Source organism: Nicotiana tabacum, chromosome 22 (genome assembly GCF_000715075.1).
Source record: "Nicotiana tabacum cultivar K326 chromosome 22, ASM71507v2, whole genome shotgun sequence".
NCBI classification, from domain to species: Eukaryota; Viridiplantae; Streptophyta; class Magnoliopsida; order Solanales; family Solanaceae; genus Nicotiana; species Nicotiana tabacum.
Window position 1 is genome coordinate 123031606 of NC_134101.1, and position 26499 is coordinate 123058104.

General features: G+C 36.9%; 1 protein-coding gene across 1 annotated transcript; it reads right to left on the reverse strand.

Moving 5' to 3' along the window:
• Nucleotides 1–8622: 8622 nt before the first annotated feature.
• LOC142176044 (uncharacterized) lies at nucleotides 8623–9162 on the reverse strand. The gene has a single exon (XM_075243086.1). It carries the CDS (start codon nucleotides 9160–9162, stop codon nucleotides 8623–8625), a length of 540 nt encoding a protein of 179 aa, XP_075099187.1.
• Nucleotides 9163–26499: the final 17337 nt, after the last annotated feature.

The window sequence follows — 26499 nt, forward strand, 5'->3', positions numbered from 1 at the left end:
ACATGAGAGAAGGCTGGTGCTACAGGAACTAGGGGTGTACAAAGGAAATCGACAAATCGCACCAACCCGATAATCCGAGTCAAACCGAGAAAAAAAACCCGACTATGGTTTGGTGTTGGAAAAAAACCCCGACCATAATTGGTTTGGTTTGGTTTTAACTAAAGAAAGTCCAACCGAAACCAAACCAACCTGACATTATATATATAGAAGTTTTAGATATATTTAATATATAAATATATTTATTGTGATGTAATTTATAAATATTTCTTAAAAAATTTCATAATTTTATCTTTTAAGGTATTATTTTGATGTTGGACTTAGAACTTTTGACTGTTCCAATAAGTATTATAGCCATTAATATTAGTAAATTAAATAATGCTAACAAAAACCCAGACCAAAATCGAATCAATACTAATGCTAACAAAAAAATATTCAATTCAATAGTCAATACTACGAACAAGAATGTATTGAATATTTATTTTTTGTTTTGCAATAATTTAGATAAAAATACATAACCTATTTTTATCTTTTCTTTAGTGTTTAGTCATGTAATCAATACTCCCTTATTAGTCTACTTACTTTAGCATAACTTAGCACTTTTAGATTATGTTTATTTTTATTATGGTTTTTTTAATTAGCAATATTCTTATTATATAATTATATTGTCTTTATTGTTGAATATTTTAGGATAATGCCATGACACATCTCATATTTTGTATTATTTTCTTGGAAATACTTTATATAGTTGTGTCTTACAAGGATTAAATAAATATTTGAGTACAAGATATATGTTTTGTTCTACGAAAATTTTACCGGAAAAAAAAAACCGAAAACCCCGAAAACCCGAGAAAAACCAAGATTGAAAAACCCGAGTTTTATTGGTTAGGTTTGGTCTTTAGATTTAATAACCCGACACAATTGGTTTGATTTGGTAATCGTAAATCCGAACCAACCCGACCTATGTACACCCCTAACAGGAAGTAAGCCTGCCTGAGCGACACTCTCCATAAGGTCCACTAGACGGACCAAAGCATCCTGAAGTACTGGGGTAGCGATGAACCCCTCTGAAATCTGAGTTGGCCCTGTTGGAACGGTCTGGGTTGGAGCCTCCTCCTCAAACTCTATCTGAGGCTCCGCTGCTGGTGTTGTTGCTCTGGGCGGAGCCTTGCCCCTATCTCGACCTCTAGCACGGCCTCGACCTCGTCCTCTAGCACGACCTCGACCTCGTCCTCTTCCCCTTGTAGGAGCTGCCACTGGGGGCTCGGGCTACTGATCAACCATTTGCGAAAGAACAGAGTAGAAGTTCAAGTAGTATTGAGAAGTCAAATCGCACGATAGAGAAGAATAGATGTGAAGTTTTTTTTCCAAAACTCTGTAGCCCCTGGGAGATAAGCACAGACGTCTCCGTACTGATCCCTTAGACTCTACCTAGCTTGTTCGTGAATTGTGAGACCTAATCAACATAGAGCTCTGATAACAACTTGTCACGACCCAGATTTCCCACCATCGGGAGCCATGATGGCACCTACTCGTGAAAGATAGGCAAGCCAATTATTAGACTTCTACACAGTAACAATCAATCCCAAACAATTATAAATAGAAACTAAAGTTAAAGAGTTAATAAATACGGAAGAGTTATAACATGATCAAATCATCCAATACAAGTCCACCCACGGATCTGGTGTCACAACTTTGCGAACATCTACGAATGAATACAAATACTGATCTGAAAAGAAAGTACAACCATTCTCGGAAAAGAAAAAAGACAACAGAAAACTAAACAGGGAAGGGGGAGTTCAGGATCTGTGGACGCCAGCAAATCTACCTTGGTCTCCCTAGACTAAAGGAAACTACCTCAACTACTCATCGGGTCCAGTACCGAAATCTGCACAAAAGAGTGCAGAGTATAGTATCAGTACAACCGACCCCATGTATTGAGTAAGTGTCGAGCCTAACCTCGGCGAAGTAGTGACGAGGCTAGGACACGACAATCATATATTCTTGTGCAGTTAAATCATGTGCAAACAGAAACAGAGTAACAGAAATCAACAGAATAAGGTGGGAAGGGGACATACTGCGGGGAATATCAGATTCTAACATTAAGCCATTAAAGAAGCATCAATAAAGGAGCATAATGAACATCGTATCTAAATCATCAAAATAATGAAACGATAACATGTGCACAATATCACCTTTCGTGCTTTTACTCTCGTCCTCACTATATGAAACAACATAAACAACACGGCATCACCCTTCGTACATTACCTCACATAATCATGGCACGGCATCACCCTTCGTGCATTATTCCTCACGATATTGGCACGGCATCACCTTACGTGCATTAACTCTCATATCATGGCACGACATCACCCATCGTGCATTACACTCACTCACAATATCATGCATGGCATCACACTTCATGCTTTACACTCTTCCTCACCCAAACAATAGAAACAATACATCCCAGCAAAAAAAATCAATAATATCAATAATAACATCCCGACAAGGGAATCAACTATATCAACAATAACATCCCGGTAAGGGATTCAGCTATAACCAATCTCGTTTCAACAATTACCTTACAAAAATGAAACTCAACTTGTGCCAATTCTCAACAATAATCAATTACCAAGAAACTTTCATAAGCTTTGTTCAACATTAATAATCATCAATTTGAGCATGATTGATACATAATAGAGTCACAACAATCATGATATAAGACTCACGGACATGCTTGACACCAACGTATAGATACTCCTCACCACACCTATACGTCGTACTCGATATAAACACATAACAAATAAACCATAACTCCTATTCCCTCAAGCTAAGGTTAGGCCAAACACTTACCTCGATTCCATAGACAAATTAAGCCTCAACTATCGCTTTACCTCTCGGTTCCACTTCTAATTCGCTTGTATATAGTCACAATGTACTTAATAACATTAATATATGCTAAATAAACCAATTCTAATGCATGAAAATAGGTTTCCCATTGTTTTCCCCAAAAAGTCAAAAATCGACCCCGAGCCTGCTTGGTCAAAACCCGAAGTTCGAATCAAAACCCGATCACCCATTCACTCACAAACTCAAATATGTAATTAGTTTTGAAATCAGACCTCAAATCGAGGTCTAAATTCCCAAAATTTGAAAATCCTAACTTCTACCCAAAAACACCCAATTTCCCATAAAACCCCTTGATTTTAAAATGAAATCATGTAAAAAGAAGTTATAGATTGAAGAAAATAAGTTACAAAATCGTTTACCTTGAATTGGGGAAGAACTCACTTCAAGAAAATCGTCTATGGGATGCTTAGGTTTGAAAAAGTGTAAAAGTGAAGAAGAATCCCGTCAAAATCTCACTTAATAGGTCTCAGATGTCGCAATTGCGACCAGGGGTTCGCAATTGCGAACCCTTTGGAATCATGTCATCTTCGCAATTGCGAAGGAAAATGTTGCATTTGCGATGGGCAGGCTTCGCAGTTCCCACCCAGTGTTCGCATTTGCGAAGAGGGCCTGCCCAGGCTTGGCTCGCATTTGCGACACTGGGGTCGCATTTCCTAAACCTGAGTACTTCACATTTGCGAAGCCTGATCTCACAATTGCAAGATCAAAGGCCTGTTACACAGCTGCAACATACCAGCAATTTTCCTAAGTCCAAATTCACTCTGTGGCCTATCCAAAACTCACCCGGGCCCTCGGGGCTCCAAACCAATCATGCACGCAAGTCTAAAAATATAATATAGACTTGCTCGTGCGATCAAATCATCAAAATAACATCAGCAACTACGAATTAAACCTCAAATTCATGAAACCACTCAACAACATCAAAAGTTCCATTTTCTCAACTATAGGTCCGATTTATACCAAACCAATTCCGATTCTTACCAAATTTCACAAATTCAACTTAATTATTATTTTAAAACTATACCAGGCTCCGAAACCAACAGGGCCCGATACCATCAAGAACACGCATCATTTTATTTCAAAAAGCCTTTATACTTTCCAACAAATAATTTTTTTTAAAAATTCTTTTCTCGGGCTTGGGACCTCGGAATTCGATCCCGGGCATACGCCCAAGTCTCATATTTTACTACGGACCCTGTGGGGCCATCGGATCACGAGTCCGAGTTCGTTTACGAAGAATGTTGATCAAAGTCAACTTTAACCAAATTTAAAGGCCAAATTCATTATTCTTCTAAAATTTCACATAAAAGCTTTCCAAAAATGCGCTCGGACTGTGCACACAAATCGAGGTGAGACAAAAAGAGGTTTTCAAGGCCTCAGGATGCAAATTTAACTTCTAAAACAAAAGATGACCTTTAGGGTCATCGCAGTACGTAAGGGAGGACTTGGCCAGCAAGTTCATACTTATTCTTAATGGTTCCTTCAATGAACTCCTTCAGTTGATCGATGGGGATCATCCGTTTAGATGAGATAGGGATAGCCTTAGCGGATGCCACTCGTCTTGGGGGAGAATCAATCTTTGGAACTTTTGGGAGTTTTCCAGGTGCATGGGTGGATTCTTCTTCCATCAAGATTCCCACCCTATCTATTAGCTTGTCAATTCTAGCATCTTGATTTTGCATGCACTTGGTCAAGCCAGCGATTGCTTTCGTCAAGTTTACCAACTGCTCTTCCACAGATGAAGTGTTTGTCACCATGACTTGCATGATTATTGTAGATGATGTGGTGTAACATGGATTGTCACACAGATTGATTCTCGAATGGCTCACATTATGCGGTATAAGTGGGGAGGATCCATCACTTGAAGCATCAACATCTTCCTTCACAGCATAGTTCTTGGAATCAGAGAGGTCAAGCAAAGCAAGAGTTTTCTTGATCTTTTCAACAACATCGCTTCCTCCTTCATGTGCGTTTGTGGAAGATCTTGCTCCTTTTGAGGATGAAGATATGAAAACAGGGGTTGATGCGGATGACACTTGGAGTGTTTGCTGTCCTAAAGAGCTTGCTTTCCTCTTCGTAACTGGTCCGAAGCTTACAAAGGTAACATCAAGGATGTTTTCCACATCAGCATAGAACCTGGAGTTAGCAGCTTTAATGGATGTTGATCTAGAGTTGATTTTTTTTTAAGCGATTTTGGCGTTCTTGGACTTTGGTGATTGAAAAGTTGAGATGAGAGGTAGAGATTTTCCCACTGGGCGTGCCAGAATTTGCTGACAATAAATTTGCGTCAACAAAATAAAATCGAGCCGAAAAATATTGCAATAATCGTAGTATTTAATTTCAAGTAATATGAGTGTACAATCTCTATGAATCCTCTAATTCTTCGTTCCAATAGTAAATACATTGAAGGGTATTTGAGCTTGATCTTGAATATGTAGTGGTTGCCATGAACGACGATCTTGTTCTTGAGCTTGAGCTTGATTGCTTGAAGCTTGAACTTGATTTGTTCTTCGTTCTTGAGCTTGAGATTGATTTGTTCTTCGTTCTTGAGCTTGAACTTGATTGCTTGAAGCTTTAAACTTGTGGAGGAATTTGCAGTGCTTGATCAACAAGCTCTTTCTTGCTCTTTGTTATAACTTCTGGTGTCTTTTCTGAGTTATGAAGACCTCTATTTATAGTTGTGGGAGGGAAGAGTTATGATAAGAACAAACTCTTTCCGATCAATCAAATTGAAGTGTGACAAGGTTGTATTTGATTGGCAAGAACATGTCACTTGCACACGAGGCACGCTTTCATTGGCCTTTTAATTTGCCTTGTCATTTTGACACATGGTACGATCCTATTGGCTCTTCTATTTGACTTGGTCCACCACGTCATTTGACACATGGTACCAAACTGGGCCTCTAAGAATATGACATATTGGGCCTAATGAAGCGGGCTTATCATTTGTAGCCTAATTAAATAGGTTAACCCAATAAATTTGGACTTATTTATTTAACCCAGATGTATTTGGACTTATATAATTAATCTAATTATATTAGCCCATAATATTTAGTTAGACTAACATATTATAAAATACAGTCCACATTATTTTATCGATCTAAATTCAACAAAATTTAAATGCTTACACAAAATATGACTAAAACACGTGATTCTAGCCTACCATCAACACCCCACACTTAAACCATTGCTCGCCCTCGAGCAATCAAACTACACTTCACATAGAGACGACCTTCTTATCAGACAACTTCCCTAACGTATCATGCCAAGAATATTTAAAACAGACTAAGCACTATAGCATAACATCCTCGACGCAAGACTCGACTCACGAGCACCACACATTTTTCACTTACTCTAACACAGAGGTCAAAGATTTCACCTTACCTTTGCAAATCATGTGCCCTCACACAAACAATAGAGAGTAGTTCCACATATGATAAATTTCAAGACCCAAGAATAAATCAAGATAGAAAGAATTCACTCACTCTCATAAATAAAATTCATGTGACACAAAAAAATGTACTATAGGCTTGCCGGTAGTGTAATACTCTATTAATTGAGCTCAGTCAGTCAAGGATCAAGTAGGACTTAGTTTGGTTGTAATGCAAGCTGTGGGAAGGGTAGGATAGATTTGGATATAGTGACTACACCTCCCTAAGCACTTTAATACATATACATCAACAATTCAAACCCCACACTTATGTTGGACCAAACCCAACCTTTATACATAATAGCATCAAGCTCCCAATATCTTTAAGCATAAACAAGATGAGAACTATCACTAGCATGGAATATTTTTTTCTTTTCTAAGTTTTGATTTTTTTCTTCCTTTTTAATCAAACTCTTTTTCTTTTTCAATTCTCTACAAGTGGCTCTCACAACTTTTCAAACAGAGCACATTTCTCCTTTTTCTATAGTTCCACTCAAAAATCCGACCATACCTCACTTAGCCTTTACAAGATCATAACAAAATCAAGTGCTCAAGAGAGGTAAACAGTTCAAACAGATAGTCAATTCAAACAAAGGCGTCAAGTTTGTAGTGCGGTTGCCAAAGAAATAGGATTACAGGTTCAACGGGGCTAACTAAGATACATCATCATTAGGTGGGTAAAAACATATATCTGGCCTCAATAAAGAAAAGCATGTATTACTTCCTAGGAACAAGACTACTATTTCACTTCACAAACACACAGGACAAGTTCTAGACATCAACTGACATGCACAGAATATCACAAAACCTCACACACACATTGACACATAACTTACTTAGGATTGGATATATCCCAACTATCTAGTCAAAGCATTTAAGCAACTTTACAATCACACAATCTAAGGTACTTATTTAAGAGTCAAGAACTGAGCCTAGGCGTCACAAATAAGGAACTCACTGCTCTCAAGGCACAACAAAGTCAAGAAAAGTTATCTCTATTTAATGCATATCACAAGACTTCACTACTCCTACTAAAAGAAAATATAAATACACCCGGTTCAAGTAAAACACTTGGAAAAGAACCGCGGCACAAAGAAAAACCAAGGGGAAATTATTACACTACCTATAAAAATAAAATATTTTTTTCTTCGGCTTTGATCCCTCAAGAAGACAATCGAGGAAATCCATTGTCGGGAAAAGTCAGATTTTATTTTTCAAAAGAAATCAAAAACACACATGTACATATTTACATTATCCCACACTCCACACTTTAAATTGTGGCATGTCCTTAGGGGTGTCAATGGTTCGGTTCGGACGATTATTTTATAAAATTTGTACCATACCATTTTTTTGGTTATTCTATTATGTATAACCAAAATTAGACTTTTTGAAACCGTCCCAATCATGTCGGTTTCTCTTCGGTATCGGCACGGCTCAGTTAATTTTCGGTATTTTTTAAAATATCATGTAAAATTCACCAGTAGAAATAGAATACAATAACATACGTTCTTTTATAGGATTTAGCAAAACTCTCTAGATATTTTTACTGTCTAAAAGGTGATGAATTTAAAAAAAAATATGGCTAGAGTATAGATCCATCAATTATTCTACAACAACGTAAAAGAAATCAAACAAAGACAAAAAAAATATAAATCACACGAGTTGAAAGATATACCAAGATGGGACTCAAGAATAAAGTCTATAGAAGATAAAATATTCAAAAAGATAAGTCTAAATTATATGAAAGGAAACATATTCAATACATTGTAGTTTGCTACTCATAATCGCTAGAATATTTTGTGTCTTGCTAATACAGATACTTAAAATAACTTAGTTTAAGTAGAAGTAGCATAATATATTTTAGGAATTAGTATTTTGAGTTTAATTACTTGTTGGCTTGTAATAGTTTTCATAATTCCAAGGCCCAAAGAAAATTAATGCATTATTATTTTTAAACTTACCAAATAAATATATTTTCCACATGTAAAATTTATTCGGTACGGTTCGGTATTTTTTTGGTTTATTTTTATAAAATAAAAGATCTACCCTAATTATCGGTGCGGTTATAAATTTATATAAAAACCTACGGTTTCTTAAAAAGAAACCTAAAAATCGGTTCGGTACGGTACGGTTCGGTCGGTTTAGGCAGTTTTCGAATATCCATTGACACCCAGACATGTCCTCATGATACACAAATGAAAACCAAGTAAACTTCCCTGATTTATCTAGTCGGGGTCAGAATCAAATTCGGGATCTCCTTTGCATGCTCGAACCAGTGTACACATCTATGTTGAGAGCTTCTTTTCCGCTTTCTTTGGGTACACCCCACACTTATCGATTTTACTCTCTCCTAGTTTCTCCTTTAGGGGCCCCCTTTTTCCTTCCATCTTGAAGATTGGCCTTTCATCCCCCACTCTGAGCATGAGTTGCCTTTTTTGAATATCCAGAATTTCTCTGCCCGTAGCCAAGAAGGGTCTTCCTAAAATCAGCGGGGCCTCCCTATTCTCCTCCATGTTCACCGCAATGAAGTCCATAAGGAATACAAATTTGTCCACCCAAACTAGCACATCTTCCACTATTCCTTCAAGTATGATTGTGGTCCGATCTGCCAACTGCAAGGACACATGCACCGACCTAATGTCTCCAATATCTCCCTCTAATTTCTTGAAAATAAGCAAAGGCATAAGATTAATAGAAGCACCTAAATCACAGAAAGATTTTTTAAATTTAGTACTTCCTAAAGAGAAAGGTATAGTAAAACTCCTTGGATCTCCATATTTTTTAGGGAGCTTATTTTGCAAAATAGCACTATAATGCTCTGTCATCTAGACAATCGATGTCTCTTCCAATTTTCGCTTCTTGGACAATATCTCCTTCAAGATTTTAGCGTAAGCTGGCATCTGCGAAAGTACCTATGTGAAAGGTATATTCACATGCACCTGCTTTAGCACTTCTAAAAAGTACCTGAATTATTTGTCCATCTTTTTTCTTCTTTGCTTCTGGGGGAAAGGTAGAGTAGGCCTGTATTTGATCTCATCAATCTCATTATCCGTTGCATAATCATCTTTATTCTTTTTTTGAGCTATAGTCTTCCCCTTCTTCTTCTTCAGACCATTATTTACCATCACTTCACCTTCTTGCATATTGTTATTTTTCTGCTCCTCTATAATCTCTACCTATCCTTCAATAAACTCATGCTTTTGTTTTGCCCTGGGATCCTCCAATTCGCGACCACTCCTCAAATACACTGCATTTATTGTCTCTTTTGGATTTCTTTCAGTATCGGCAGGGAGAGTTCCTAGAACCCCAGATAATAGATTAGCTAGTTGCCCAGCCTGTCTTTCCAAGTTTTGAAAAGTTGTGCCTAGTTCTTTGATAGCTGGGCCATGTTCTCCTATAGTTGAACCATGTGTTTTAAGTCTCCCATATGCCTTAATAATAAAGGCTTTCATTAGATCTTCCATACTAGCCTGATTAGACTATGGAGGCTGATATTGTTGCCTCTGTTAATTTTGAAAACCTGGAGCTCCCTGTCCCTAGGGTCTGGAGTTATGTTGCTGCCTTGAGTTCAAGCTACCACTTGATGAACTCCAAGAAAAGCATGGGTGCCTCTGTCCCATAGAGTTAAAATTATTACCACTTTGGTAGTTGCCTCTGTCAAAGCTTCTCACAATATTTACCACTTCATCTGCAGCTAAGGTTTGAAACTCATACGTTGGATGACCCATTCCACATAAATCACAAACTAGTAATAGTTGGCTCTGGACCTTGGCTAAGGTCAACTTTCTTATCTCTTTGTCCATGGTGTCTACCTGGGCTTGCACTAATGTGCTACAATCTACTTGATGAACCCCAACAGATTTTCTTCTATCATTACTCTCAGCAGGCCACTGGTTAGCATCTTTAGAGAGCTTATTAAGAATTGCCACAATCTTCTCGGGAGTCTTCTTCATTAAAGGACCCCCAACTGCAGTGTTCAGAGTTCATCGTGAAGGAGGTGTCAGTCCAACCCAAAAGTCCTGGAGTTGCATCCACAATTCAATCCCATTATGTTGATACTTCCTCACTATCTTCTTGAATCTTTTCCAAGCCCCGAAGACTGTTTCAGTGTCCGTCTGGCAGAAGTTGTGAATTTCCCTTATGAACTTCACTATTTTTGCAGCTGAGAAGTATTTTTCAAGAAACTTTCTAGTCATATCTTCCCATATCATGATCGACCCCGTTGGTAAGCTACGAAGCCAGTGCTTCACATCATCCTTAAGTAAAAAGAGGAATGCCCTTAAGTATATAACATCTTTTAACACTCTGTTATACTGGAACATGTTCATGATTTCCTCAAAATTCATCAAGTGAGTGTTATGATCTTTATTCACCTTCCCTCTGAAGACACAGTTATTTTGGATAGTTTGAAGCAAGCCTTGCTTCAACTCGAAAGTATTCGCTAGACAGTCCCTGATTGTATATTGGTCTGGCTTAATCATCCAATGCTCTACCAGGTATGGGTACCACATTCTAAAATTGGTCTTCAATCAAGGGTTGATTTAGATTGAATCTTCGACCCCCATCATCTTTAGCGGTCTCCTCAGCAGCTATACGGACTGCCTCAGCTGCTATCCTTGCAGCTTCTTCTCTATGTTGTGCTGTCTCTCTTGCAGCTAAATTTACCTTTTCGTCACTGTTATTAGCCATGTGTTCTTGGGTTGAAGGTTGCCCCAAGAATTTTCCAGTGAGCTCTTTCTCTTTCCTCATTTGTCGCATGTGTTTTTCAAACTCCAGTTTGTAGGGTGTTACTTTTTTTAAAGAAGATCGAGTCATACACCACGAAGTTAACCTATTATCTGCACATGGAAGAGAAACTCGTGAAAAACAAAACAAAATAAATTTCTGAATTAGAACCAAAACCTATTTTGAACACTATTCATCGTCAATCCCCGGCAACGGTGCCAAAATTTGACGAACACAAAACACAACACAAAATTATTGCTCGCTAGTCAAAGATAGTATAGTAAAATATCATATCCACATGGATTGGATTTAAATAATGTTCGAATAATTTCTAGTTTAGTTGTTATTCAGGAGGATCAATACTTGAGTTAAATGATTATGAACTATGTTTAACTACTAAAATAAAGCAATTGACAATTGAATGCAAAGAACTAGAGATTCGCAAAGTTGGTTTCTTATAAATGTGAGGAATAAGGGTTTGACAGGATAGGTACAAGATAGAAATTTGGGATTTAACTCTAGTTTAATTCACACTAATGTTCTAATGATTCTCATGAATTCACTCGATGATTAGTTCAAACGTGTAGTCAAGACTTCTCTCTCGATTAAACCTTAACTCTATAAGGTGAACTAATATACGTATTGTGAAAGTATGCAAGCATGCATTAATGGATTAGTCTTTAGGAAAACGTCTCTCGAATATTCTCCTAACTTGATTTAATCAATAATTCAACAAGATATTTCGATTACTTAAGAGAATCAATGAATTAAATCAAATAAAATAATGCAAAGATAATCACCAAAATATTCCTCTTCCAATTAAATAGACCGGTGAATAAAGTTGCGATAATTCAAAACTCAATAAATGAATTCAAGTAAGAACTAGAGTTAAAAATCCACAAATATTTTTCAAAATACCATATCCGTCAAACCCTAAGGGAAATTATTCCACAATCATGGAGAAAGTTATCACAACTACAATTTAAGAATAAGAAAACATCAATCTAACATCACAATCCAAACTCCCGTATTGAATTGATGGAAAGATAATGAAATCTTGAGTCTTGTAGGGTCCAATTCTCTCCCAAAGCTTCCAAGGTCAAAAATGAAAAAAATTCTTTTTAGGGCCAAGGCAAAATAACCTTTTTTTAAGCTGAAACGGGAAAATACTCTGAGAAAATCTCATAGGCGCGCCGCCCCATGCGGGGCATTAGTGGAGAAGTTCATAGGTGACTTTCTGACGAGCATCCGACAAGTCACACTGCCCCGCCATGGCAGTGGACTGTTTATAGAGTAACTTGTTTTCTTCACGTTTTGACATTCAGACTTGGCTCCCAACCCCCGAACGCGATCCCGGTTTAATTCCTTGAGCTTACTCAAACTTCAAAGTTTCAACTTGTTCAATTTAGCTCCTGAATATCTTTTTAACTCGAAATCACTTCCTCCAAGGCATAAAACACATAATAAATGTAATACACTAATATTTAAGCTCAAACACAAGTACAATGTAGTAATTAGAGTGTAAACACGTTATTCTAGTCTACCATCATCGCGTTTGCAAGCTTAAGAGTCATTTTCTGAAGTTTATTTTGTACTGTTTATTTCTATTCCTCAGAACAGTTGTCACACCTCCTTTTTCCTACCCCCGGAAGGTATATAAGGGAGTTTTTTTCAATTAAAGTGACAATGAAAACGGGATTATTTTATTTTAAAAACATTAGAGTCGCCACTTGGGATAATTTATGGTGTCCCAAGTCACCTGTTTGAATCTCGAATCGAGGAAATTCGACTTTCCTTTTGAAGTCTGCGAACCAGAAATTATAAGTAAGGAATTCTGTTAACCCGAGAGAAGGTGTTAGGCATTCCCGGGTTCCGTGGTTCTAGCACGGTCGCTTAAACTATTATAATTGGCCAATTATATAATTTAATTACACATGTTAAACCTATATGCATTTATTAACCGCTTTTTAGGAAGATTCAATGTTATTTAAAACATGCCTTGAACCACGCCACGTGAAATGCACCCATGATTCGCGACACGTTCTATTTAACGTTGTTGAGAATTGAAATTGAGTCACATGAAATGCACACCCGAGTTTAATAAATAAAGAAAACCAATTTACATAGCGCGCCTAAAGCAACTACGAAATTTCAAATTAATAACAAAGTTTGCGAGGGCCATGAAAAATTCAATTAATGACACACCTCGATTTTAAAGAGTTAAAATTAACTAAATGAGGGTCATGTGTTTTGGGGATTTTAATTGGCATGGCATGCCTCAAATTACTTCTATTAAAAGGATTTTTTAATTTAGTCTTGTGAGAGCCATAAATTATATGTTTCATTGATATGACACACCTCACTCTAACTAAAGGAACTATATTTAATTAAAATGGCCAAAACGTTAAACCTAATATAAATTGAGGTTCAAAGCCCTCTTACTAATTACAAAGCCCAAATTCAGTAATGCCAGGTATTTTAATTACTGGAAAAGGTTTGGGCCATCAATGACCCAATCACCTTAATGTCTGACTTCATGACAAACCCACAGCAATTGCTCACTAGGGGGCCAATTCCATTTCATGTGATTACTGGACTTGCATTTTTGGGTTTAAACCCAAACATTCAAGCTCATATCTGTGGTCTAGTTTGGGCTTTCCACGAATCTGGCTCAATTCCTCTTACATGCATACATCGACATTAAGCCACAGAAATCGATATCTGAATACAAGACTAACTTAGCAATTTTAACTCATGGCAATCCAAAGGAATATTAAGACCCAAATCATGCTGAATTGTTCCCTTTTTAAAAAAAAATAACAAAAGGACTTAATCAAAATATCATGTGCTAATTGAATTACAACTTGGTTTTCAGAAACACTAAACTTCAATTAGGAACTGATTTAGGGCCCTCGTGACTTCATATATCAAACAAGGCAGAATCTCTAAGCAAGTTAAACATCATCTAAACTGATTCAAACCCATAATAAAACTTCCAAAGATTCAACAAAATAACCTTAAAGAAATGATGTAATTACTGAGATTGCAACGATTTAACTCAAAACCTCAGAGTAGTGTTACTTATCCCAAATTGAGCTTATAGCATGACAGTACAACCACCCAAAAATTCGACAGAAAGAATTCAAAACAAGTTGAAACCACAAGAACAAATAAAAGTCCAAACACAACCTTCAACACAAATCATAATGTCCATGGTATAACATCAGTTCTTAGCATGCTAAAATAAAGGAAATAAACTAACAAGTTGAATGAAAAGACAAAAGAAAGCATTAAGTAAATATGAGGATCTTCATTTCTTCAAATCAAACAAGCCACTCTTACATGTTCAGAATTTGAGATGTATACCTGAGAGTGGGAATTGTAGCAAAAGAAAAAGAGAAGGTCAGCAGCAATGGAACAGTGCAGAATCAGCAGATCAACATCAGAATTGTCAACCAAATTCAAACCATTTAAGCCCAGATGCAGTATTCTTTTGAACTTTTAGAAATTCTGACTATTAAAGGGGATTAAAGAGCAAAACACCAAACCAATTTCAAGCAATTTTCAGTATTCAGAGTCTCAAAGAAGGCTTAACCCTTTTCTATGTTTTTCCCGTATTGTTATCTCTAAAATTTGACTTGAGAAGAAGGAAAACAGGCCTCTTATAGAGGACCTCTAAGGCAGCAGAATTGGTTTTGTTATTTGCCAATTACCCCTTCTTTAATTTTTAATTTGTTCACTTTAAACCTGATTTTCTAGCCTGCTTTTCAAACTAAACCCAAACCCCACCTTCCTAGCAATTTCCTATTCAGTTACACAAAATTCTTTTGTCCAAACTCTCCAAATTACCCTTCAAAAACCTGTTATTTACCCTCAGTAGATCACACGGGTCAAATTTGACCCAGGACCCAAACCAAAAAATGAAAAGGCTTCCCTCGAAACCGGGTCAGAAATTACCTCAAAGCCCAATCAAATGGCATAGCCCAAATCAGAAATCAACTCCAATGGTTCAGAAAGAAAGAAAAAGGAAACAAATCCAGAGTTGCATGAATTCAGAATCAAAACGTGACCGAACACAAACTTAAATTAACGGATTAATCAGAATGAGAAAAACAACTGACTCACCAGAGAAATGAAGAAACAATGGTGAAATCTACCTCTCATGCATGAAACAAACAATGCGAGACATCTCGGCCAGGATTAGGGTTTCGATGAGGCTTGAAATGAGCTAAACTCAATACTAATAAATTGTTCTTATCAAGAACAATTGATTTGTATAAACTTCAACTCAAAGCGAACCTTAAAAACACTTTAATTTCTTAAACAAATTAGGGCTTGACCTCAGATTTGAAATTCGAACAGATGGAGAGGGATTCGAAGCAAGTTGTTCTAGGTTTTGGGAAGAGGATAGTCCATGGGTTATGGGATGTAAATTTGGTGGGGATTTGAGGTGGCGCCGCCACCGGAGAGGGTGAGGAATTTGGGGTGGCGCTAGGGTTTGGTCTGAGATGAAGAAGGTGAAGTGAAGGGGTACGAGATTAAACTGAAGGGGTTCGGATAATTTTATTTAAGATGGGGGGGTTCATTGGCCGTTAGATGAAGTCAAATGGATGGCCAGGATTAAATTAAAACAAACAAACTCCAAACGGCATAGTATTGGCCCTATACTACGTCGTTTGGATTGTCTAAACACCAGATAGTTTGGATCGGGTAAACGCGTGGGTTGTGGGCTGGACTGAATGGGTTTTTGGGGAAAATGGATTGGGCCTGAGGAAATTCAATTGGAATAGCCCAAAAATCAGACTTGTTTTTTATTCTTTTCTTTTCATTTCAATTTCCAATTTTCTTTTTTTTTCAAATTAGATTAAAACCTAAATTAACTCTTAAACCAAAATTAACCTATCAAATTAAGCTAATTACCCTTCATAGTATTTACAAAAATTAATAACTCCTAAATTAAAAGAAAAACTATAAAATTAAAAATTAAAAAGTTAAAATGCAGAGTTATTTTTTGTGATTTTTCAATTTTACAAAACAACTAATTTACTAATTAACCTACAAATATAGAAATAAATTTTAAATGCAAATGCAGAGTATTTTTGTATTTTCATGAATTAAATAAAATTAAACATGCACAGAAAAAATGCAAATAATTAGTGAAAATTCTACAAAAATTCCTAAGATGGCAGATAATTAAAAGAAAAATCTATTTCTTTGGGATTCTGTAGGAGTAATTGATGTAGGGCAAAAATCACGTGCTCACAGATACCCCTCTTTGCCCGAAAACACGAAGAGTTTTCATGCAAAGATAAAGTGAGCGGATACGAGCGATTTTTGCCCGTTTGAATACTCCGTGGTAAGCATTTTTGAAAGATTTGTCTGCACCCTGCTTCCGAGGTTGCCTACATATCCTTGGCTATAAAAGAATCAGGTCAGTGTAGTTGGGGAAGTTTCGGTAGCTGGGACTACCAGGAAGCTGTGATTTCATTGTTGCTGCTATTGCTACTGCTTGCAGAACCCCTTATTACACCAAGCCAAAATAAAAGAAGCTAGCCTAAACTATGATCTATGAATTACAAGAATCCTATCTATATCTTCATACTTGATCTTGTAGTTTCTTTTGCTCTGTTGACTTGTACTCTCCAGGTGAAATTCCTTTGTTGCTGACTTGAATTGTATTCTGAGGTGCTTTTCCTTTGTTCTCTAGGCGGGCGCCTGATTACTGAACTTGAACCTTCTTCCTTTAAACATTGTTGCCTTCCCTTTGTTTTCCAGGTGAGCACCTGATTACCAACATTTGAATTATCTTCCTTTCCTCCTACACTTGACTTGTTTTCCCTTTGTTTTCCAGGTGGGTGCCTGATTGTCGAACTTGCTGTAAGCACGTGATTTTTGCCCTATATGAGAATTACTCCCAAAAAATTCAAAAAATAAAATAATTTTTCTTGGTGTGCAATTTTTGTGATATTTTGTGTAACTATTTGTATGTTTGTCTATACATGTTTATTTGTTAAATTAATAAAAAAATACAAAAATAGGCATCTTTTGCATTTTTAGCATTTAATGTCCAAATGAACAATTTTATGCTTAATTATTACTTAATTGTGCGTTAATTGTTATTGGAAGTTAATTTGCGCTTTTATAACTTAATTTAGTTCTTAATAATAATTTAAGTACTTTTATAATTTAGTTTTAGAAAAATAAAAGAAGAAAAGAGAACAAAAATACAAAGAAAAATCGGATTGGGCCACTTCTTCAATTTCAAACCACAGGCCCAAATAATTGCCCAACTTTCCCCATGACCCGGTCCGTTTCAAACCGGGTCGACCCGGTCCGCTCCATTAACCCAACACCCCATCTTCATTTTTGTCCAACACAAAACAAAACCAAAAAAATAAAAAATAAAAGGTGAATTATCACTATTAATAGTTTTATTTTTTGTTTTTTTTATATATAAAAAAAATCCGAAAATATTTTATTTTATTTTTTTTATTTTTATTTTTTATTTTTAAAAAAAACATATATAATAATTTCGGGAATGTTTTTTTAAAAAAAAAAAGTAAAAGAATGTAAGAATGTAGAAAATATAAAAAGTTTTTTAAAAAAAAAAAAAATTTAAAAGTAAAAGAAGGTTGGAATTAAAAAATAAATATAAAGGTATCTGAAAATTTAAAAAAAATTTAAAGTAATTGAAAGTAGCATTTTTAAAAGAAAAAGAAAAGATAGTGGTTTGTTTTTTAAAGAAAAGTTAAATAAAGTGAGATTCTCTTTTTAAAAAAAATAAAAAGTGGGATTTTAAATAAGATAAAGTAATTAAAGTTGGAATTTTAAAAATAAAAGTAAATAAAGGTGGGATTTCTTTTTCTAAAAAAATAAAAGCAATTTGTAAGTGGGATTTCTTTTAATTAAAAAAATAATAAAATAATAAAAAAATAAATCTGAAAATTTCGAAAATTTTGCTATAAATAGAAGAGAAAATTTAGGAAGAAGGGTGGAAAAAAGAGAGGAAAAACTAGATAGAGAGAAGAAAAAAAGAGGGGGCGAAGTGAGAAGTATACACCCGATATACATTCTGGATACACTGAATATACAGGGACAGAATTCATTTTGGAGAGTTTTGAAGTTGAAAAGAATAGTTACTGTTTCATTGCCTCGCTTAAGATCTGAAATAGTCAGAACCTTCCTGCCTTTTACTTCTTCTCTATACTTGGAGTCGTTTATAGTCTCCTGGTTTACTACTATTCCTACTGTTACTGGTCTATTCCTGTGTTGCTGGACTGTCGTTGTTGTGCTACATTGTTACTACTGTTGCTGCTTCTCAGCTTCATCTTCTCTTGTTTTCCAATACCAGGTACATGTCTTTTAAATTTTAAGTTGGAAAGAGATTCAACATGACTCATCAATGAAGTTTGAATTGAAATTCTGTTTTCTATTTGTCCAAGTTCATCAATTTAAATTTCATTTTTGTTTTATGTTAGTTAATTAGTAGTGAATTCAATTTGATAGCTATGAGCTAATTGTCTTACTTTGAAAGTTCGTATAAAGATTTGTAATAATATTAGCTCATTATCTCATTAGTTTAATCATATTAAATTGTCAAAGTAGGGAATATGGCATGAATGTTGGTCATTATTTAATTTTGTTGTTAGTTAAGCAAGAAGTGATGTAGAAGTGCCAAGAAAATTACAGTAGTGATATTTATTGTTAAATAAGGTTAAGATGGTGTTGTTGGTATATTTTTATAAGATAATAGATGTGTGTATAAACGTTGGCGAAAGGTGATATGATGTAGCTTGTTACAATGTTAAAATGTTATGAATGTTTACGATATACAGTTAAGTTGCATGTAAGGTAATTTTATTGAATTAACTTGTATAATAATTCCTTTCTTATAAACTCGATACCTATATACCTTCATAAGACAAATTGATCAAATAATTAGGCTTATTAGATTAAAAGCGATTATATGAGAATGAAACGAGATGTATAAGTACCAATTGCAACACTTGATATCAATGGTAATTAGAAATAGAATTTGCATTAAGTAAATCATGAAAAAAAAATTTGGAAAATATTTCCTTCCTTTATGAATCATTCATTTTCAGTTTTATATGCAATTTATTCTTTGATATATATATATATATATATATATATATGTCATATTTGTTCTTTGATATATATATATATATATATATGTCATATTTGTTTTTTTTAAATAATATTAATCATATTTGTATTCTGTCCTTTGAAATTGAATAGTTGAAATGAATATAACTTATATTCGGAAAATATAATCAACGGTCAACATTTAATAAATTGTAAATTCTTTTCAAAGAATTTAAGGGCACCTTAAATGGGAATTTATCATGATTTTCACATAAAAATGTATAGATATAATAAACAATTTGTGGAAAATCCCTAATATCATTACGAATATTTTGCACAATTAGGGATACGTTCGCGTACCCTGATTATATTTTTAAAAGCAAAAATTCGGATTATGCGTACGCGCAATTTCGAACGAATATTTAATAAAAGGATTTTTCCAAAAGGCGTTAAATCAATTTCATAAAAACCCGAGATGTACGGTTCATTATTCAAGAAAAACAAATATTTTTGATCCAACACAATTTCGAAAAATGATTGCTTAATAAATATATTATAAAAAGTTATTGTGTACACGTACGCGTGACACAAGTCCGCAATTTTTTTAACACGAATATACGTACGCGTAATTCGATTCAAAGAAGGGTCATCAATAAGCGGTAGTAAAAACATGTAACATCAATGTATTTAATAAAATCAAGGTAATTAAGCCAATAATAAAAACAGTTAAGCGACCGTGCTAGAACCACGGAATCCGGAAATGCCTAACACCTTCTTCCGGATTAACAGAATTCCTTACTCAGGATTTCTGGTTCGCAGAATAATAAACAGAGTCATATTCTCCTCGATTCAGGGATTATAATTGGTGACTTGGGACGCCTTAAAATTCCAAGGTGGCGACTCTAAAACAAATAAACAAATCCCGTTTCGACTGTCCTTCAATTGGAGAAAACTCCCCACGCGCCCTGCGGGCGCGGCGAAAAGGAGGTGCGACAGCTCTGGCGACTCTGCTGGGGATCAGACCCAGAATCTCTGGTTCAGGGTTTAAAGAATTCAAGCTTAAAATATCTGTTTTTATCGGCTTTACTTACTATATAATTTTCAACTGTTTATATGCTAATATGCTAAATTTTTTTTTACCGCTTTAATATTATTTGAATTGTGAATATATACAACTGCTACGAAACCCCCTTCTTTCTGAGTCTTCTGAATTTATGGTGTACACGTGCGCGTGACCCACCTTTCTGTTAAAGTCATACCAAATAAGACGGAGTTGGGACAAGTAACTAGGCCGGGCAGACTTTCGTGCTCCCGGTACGTTACCCCCACTTCGGCTCAAACTGTCCGTTTGGGTAAGCCAGGTTTAGAACAATCAACCTAAGGTTTTACACTTAGAATAACTCAGCCATGTACCGGATCCCTAGTAGGAACGAATATTTGCATCATATGCATTTGCCCTTGGAGACTCAACACAGGGGTTGGGTCTGTCTAGGACAGGTGAACCCAAAATTAAAAGACCATCATGATGCATCCTACTTGCTACTTGTGCATTCATTTGCCTCGAACATGCTTGTTGACCAGCTTAAAATAAAATCATGGTAAGAAGCAAGGAATAAAATGGGTTGTTTTAAAATTTTCGAAAAAAAAATAGTTTTAAATTTTGAAATAAAAATATTTAATAAAAAAAATTCGAAAATAATTTTTAGTATAAATTTTCCAAAATAAATTTTGACTTTATTAAAATTAAATTTCAGATACAAAATGAGCACCACACAAAGCCCCTCATCCACAAGTACGGAGGAATTTCTATGTCAGCTTCAAATGTGGTGGTATGATTTGGGCGAAGACGGTCAAAAATGGGTCGTCAAGCATTTGGGAAATCTCACGGACATTATGAAAGTTGAGCCTCGGGATGATCTGATTACGGCATTAGTAACTTTCTGGGACCCTGTTCACAATGTTTTTCGTTTCTCTGACTTCGAGCTTACTCCTACATTAGAGGAGGTAGCTGGCTATGTTGGTTTTGACGGAAGTTTAAGAAATCAAAGCTTGATATTCACAAAGGCTCCTTCAATACATCGATTCTTCGGTCTTCTGAACATCAGCAGTCAAATCAGGAAAAGCAATGTCATCAATGGATGTTGTTCCTTCAACTTTTTGTATTCCAGATTTGGAAAGTCAGATGGGTTCGAAATTCATGAGAAAGGCCTTACTAATAAGCAAAACAAAGACACTTGGCAGATGCACCGACGATTTGCTTTCATGGTGGCTTTTCTAGGAGTCATGGTCTTCCCAAATAAAGAGCGAACAATTGATATTCGCACCGCAAAAATTGTGCAAATCCTCACCACTAAAGAAAATCACACCCTTGTCCCCATCATTCTGTCAGATATTTATCGGGCTTTGACTTTATGCAAATCAGGAGCGAAGGTTTTCGAAGGATGCAAAATTTTGTTGCAAATGTGGGTGATTGAACATCTCCAACAACAACCCAAGATCATACAGTATGGGTCGAACAAAGCTAATTGCATCGAGAGCTATGAGGAAAGAACAAAAAATTACCAAGCTCCAGAAGGGATAGAAGCATGGGTATCTCATCTAAAGGCTTTAACGGCAAATCAAATTGAATGGACTCTGGGATGGCTCCCGATGAGAGAAGTAATACATATGTCAACCTCAAATAATTATCTACTACTATTGGGATTGAGAAGCATTCAGCCATATGCACCACTAAGAGTCCTAAGGCAACTAGGGAGATATCAAATAGTTCCTGATGAGGAAGATTTGAGTATGCAAGTAATCGAATTACACCCAGAAGCCACTATTCCCGAAGCTCTACTTCAGCAGATGTGGAATGGGTGCCGATACTTGAAAAGTGATACTCAAGTCCTAGACGCTACCAAGGGTGAGATAAATCCTGGATATGCAAGGTGGTTCGAAAAGCGGTCCCGCGTGGATGATGTACCGGAACCTGAGCTAAAAAGGCCAACAAAAAAAACCCCATGTTCAAAATTTCAATGATAAAATCCGAGAACGGTTAATCTGGGGAGAAAAAGAAAAAGGGTACAAAGCCACTATCCATGCCCTAAAAGAAAATCTAAGAAGCCTCAGTTTGGAGAAAGATTTGCAAGAACAAGAAGCCAAAGGCGAGAAAAAGAGTCTAGCTTGTGAGAATGAAAATCTTCATGCTCGATTCCAAAAAATGAAAAGAATCTCTGAAACGCCAAAGAGAAGCTGGAAAGATCAAAAAACCATCGCCAATCTCTTCGAAAAAATGCAAGATTTTGACTCTATTCTTGCAGAAAACGAAAGGGCATTGAGCAAAGCAAAAGAAAGGATCCAACAATTAAATGAAGAAGCCAGATCTAACAAGGAACGCCAGGATAGGCAATCCGAAAAAGACAAGGCTCAATTCAAGAAGGAAAAAGACTATTGGATGCGATCAGAAGACCAGCTTCGTGCACAACTAGAAGAGGCAAGAAGATGCAACAGAGAATACCAACAAGCAGACCTCGATAGGGAAAGATCACAAGCAAGAATAGAGCAGGCCAGACTCCGAGCTCTATTAGAATCAGCTTTAGATCGTGAAAACCGTGTCAGAGACATAGCCACCACTCGTCAGCAGCAATTGCAGGACCAAGACCAACGTCTCCAAGGTTTCAGGGCACAAGTCCACGACTTGGCAGTCTTCACATCTCAAAGTTATGTAAACTGCCAAGGAATGGATTATGAAAGGTTTACAGAGCATGCGCCCACTTTTGCTCGTCATCTAGCAATAGAGTTGGAAAGGATGTATCGTACGCTGGGAGGCCATCCAGGTCAAGCCCCACATTGAGCAGATAATCCAATATTAGAGAACAAAAGTGGAAAGTGGGGCATTTTGTGAGATGTTATAAATTGTATCTTTTATTCTAATTTAAGTGTGTGTGTTTCAAGCTATTTTCTTAAAGTTTTCGAATGTAATTCCATCTTTGTGTAATAAATAAACATGATTAACTTTGGTCCGAACTACGCAAGGTCTGATTTATGTTTGACATAATACATAGGCAATCTCTAAGAGTCGACCACCACGATAAAGATATCTGTAATAAATAAAAGTGAATAACAATAAAAAAAAATTCAAAAGCTGGGACGATACAAGCAACCGAGCGAATGCATAATAGAAAGGGATTATTTGTCTAGGAGCATTGCATCTCAACGTGTGATTATATATGTGTTAAACTCTCGAAACTAACAAGTTTGTTCATTTTCAGAATTCAACCAGTTAGTTTTTCTAAAGAGTATACTGGCATATTATCACTATCACACAAGATCAAAAGGACCAATACCCGAAAGTATGTCTATCCCAGATGTTGACACAGGTATGGAGATAGAAGAGATGGATGTCGGGAAAATGAAAGAAGAGATGCTTAAGCTCAAGCAGCAAATGGCTGAAATGTACCAAGCTTGGTCTACAGGACAGTTACCCCCATCTTACCCAAATAACCCTGCTCCATCAATGATCCAAACTCAGGATAATATCACCACTGAATTATCCCCAAGTTTCCCCATTTATCAGCACTACCGAGGCACCACCTCTCAGACACCACAGTCTCCACCTCCAAAACCAGTTCCGTACCTTCCTCCACCTATGACTCCTATTTTCGTAGCACCTCCCCCTGCTACATTTCACAAATCTCCTAGTGAGCCGACATTTCAGGCCCAAGACAACCAATATTACCCCCGGAGCCCACCTTCAAAGCCTCCGAAATCAATTCACCTGCTCCTCAGTTTGATCTCCCAACCGAAATTAACAAGCCAGCCAAAAATGCTGAACAAGAAGAGATGTTCAGGAAGGTCAAAAGTCTAGAACAGTCGTTCCGAGACATGCGAGGATTAGGTGGGCAAGTCAGTGTAGCCTACAAAGATTTATGCTTATTCCCTAATGTACAATTGCCATTTGGCTTCAAGATGCCCAAATTTGACCTATACAGCGGGCACGGCGACCCAGTAGCCCACCTAAGGGGTTTCTGTAGCAAGATGCGAGGAGCTGGGGGAAAGGATGAATTATTGATGGCTTACTTCAGTCAAAGTCTAAGCGGATCAACTTTGGAGTGGTATACACGCCAAGACCATGGAAGATGGTATACCTGGGATGACCTGGCACAAGCATTTGCATACCATTTCCAATACAATCTGGAAATCATCCCAGATCGATTATCTTTGACCAAATTTGAGAAGAAACACAATGAAAGTTTCAGAGAGTATGGTTTTCGGTGGAGAGAACAGGCAGCAAGAGTGGATCCTCCTATGAAGGAGAGCGAAATGGTAGACTATTTCCTCCAAGCCTTAGAACCAACTTACTACGCCCACTTGGTTTCAGCGGTTGGAAAATCATTCAACGAGGTAGTGAAAATGGGAGGTATGGTAGAAGAAGGCCTCAAGACAAACAAAATCATGAGCTATTCAGCAATTAAGGCAACTACTCAAGCTATTCAAGGCGGGGTAGGAGGAATCGGAAGAAAGAAGAGGGAGGAAGCAACCGTAGTTGATTCAGGAATTTGGCCAGGACCCAGGGGTTCACCGCTTTACTATAATCAGCAACGACCTCGCCAATCAGCTTACCACCATGATTCATCCCAACATTACTATCACCCTTCAGAGCCTCATTTCGCTATTAACCACGCTCAAGCATACAATCAGCCACCTGTTCACACCAATTGGCGTGCTCCTGTCACACCAAATACCTACCCCCGAGCTTATCCCGGACCAGGTTTCAGGCCTAGACCAACATTCAGGGGAGAAAGGGAACAGAAAAAGAAAACTTACACTCCATTGGGAGAGTCTTACACTAGTCTGTTCCACAGGCTGAGACAGTTAGACATGTTAAGACCAATACAATCCAAGATACCCAATCCTCCACCAAAGAATCTGGATTACACCATTAGCTGTGAATATTGCTCCGGTACACCAGGCCATGATACGGAGAAATGTTGGCATTTGAAAAATGCAATACAAGAGCTAATTGATACTAATAAAATCGAGGTTCAAAACCCCAAAGCTCCAAATATCAATAGAAATCCAATGCCAGCCCATCAAGAGGCTAACATGATAGAAATCATACAAGCTAATGGGGAGACAAAGAAGCCGTCACAAACTGTCATGATGATCAAGTCTCATGAAACCAAGCCAGATAAGCAGTTAATGGAGGAGAAGCCGGTGTCTAAGCAGAACAAAAATGGTGATGAACCGTCTATGATAGTCGATGAGGGATCATCGAGCAATGTTTCCGCAAAACAAGAAAGGCCAAAAGTGATAGTACCAGGGGTTGCTAACAAACCCGTTGTATTCGTGGAAGGAGCACGTACAGATCGGGTTATTATTGCACCTGTAATCCAGCTGCCGATCATCAACAACAAAACCATCCCATGGAACTATGAACGGATGACCGTAATGTACAAGGGCAAAGAAATCAAGGAAGAAGTGTGTGAGGTGCAAGGCTTGACTCGTTCGGGAAGATGTTTTACTCCCGAAGAGCTGAGAAAAACTAAAAACAATCCAATGCCAACAAAGAGAGCTGTGACGGAAGAAGAGGCGGAGGAGTTTTTAAGAAAAATGAAACTCCATGATTATTCTGTGGTGGATCAATTAAAGAAGACCCCCGCTCAAATTTCATTATTGTCCTTACTGATCCATTCAGAGGAACACCGTCTGGCGTTGATGAAAATCCTGAATGAAGCTCATGTTCCTGAAAAGATCTCTGTAAATCATTTGGGAAAAATAGCCAACAGAATCTTTGAGACAAACAGAATTACATTTGCCGATGATGAATTGCCTGCGGAAGGTACCGAGCATAATAGAGCTCTTTACCTCACCGTGAAATGTGAAAACTCCGTAGTAACCCGGGTATTGGTTGACAATGGGTCCAGTGCAAACATATGCCCTCTCTCCACTTTAAACAAATTAAAAATTAAAGAGGAGAGGATCCAAAAGAATAGTATCTGCGTACGAGGATTTGACGGTGGAAGCAGAGATTCATTTGGCGACATAGTATTGGAACTAACTATAGGGCCAGTTGAATTCACCATGGAATTTCAAGTGTTGGACATGACTGTTTCTTACAACTTGTTGTTGGGTCGACCATGGATCCATGCTGCTAAAGCAGTCCCGTCAACATTACATCAGGTTGTCAAGTTTGAATGGGACCATCAAGAAATAGTCGTGCATGGAGAAGAAAATTTAAATGCTCACAACAGCACCATTGTACCGGTCGAGAGAACAGAAATTGACCAAGGACCATGGGTATACCAAGTGTCCGACACGGTGTCGGTAGAGAAAATTCCAGAGGGAAA

Coding starts and splice junctions, on each gene's coding strand:
- LOC142176044 (XM_075243086.1), bottom strand. CDS start 9,162: ATGACAGAGCATTATAGTGCTATTTTGCAAAATAAGCTCCCTAAAAAA.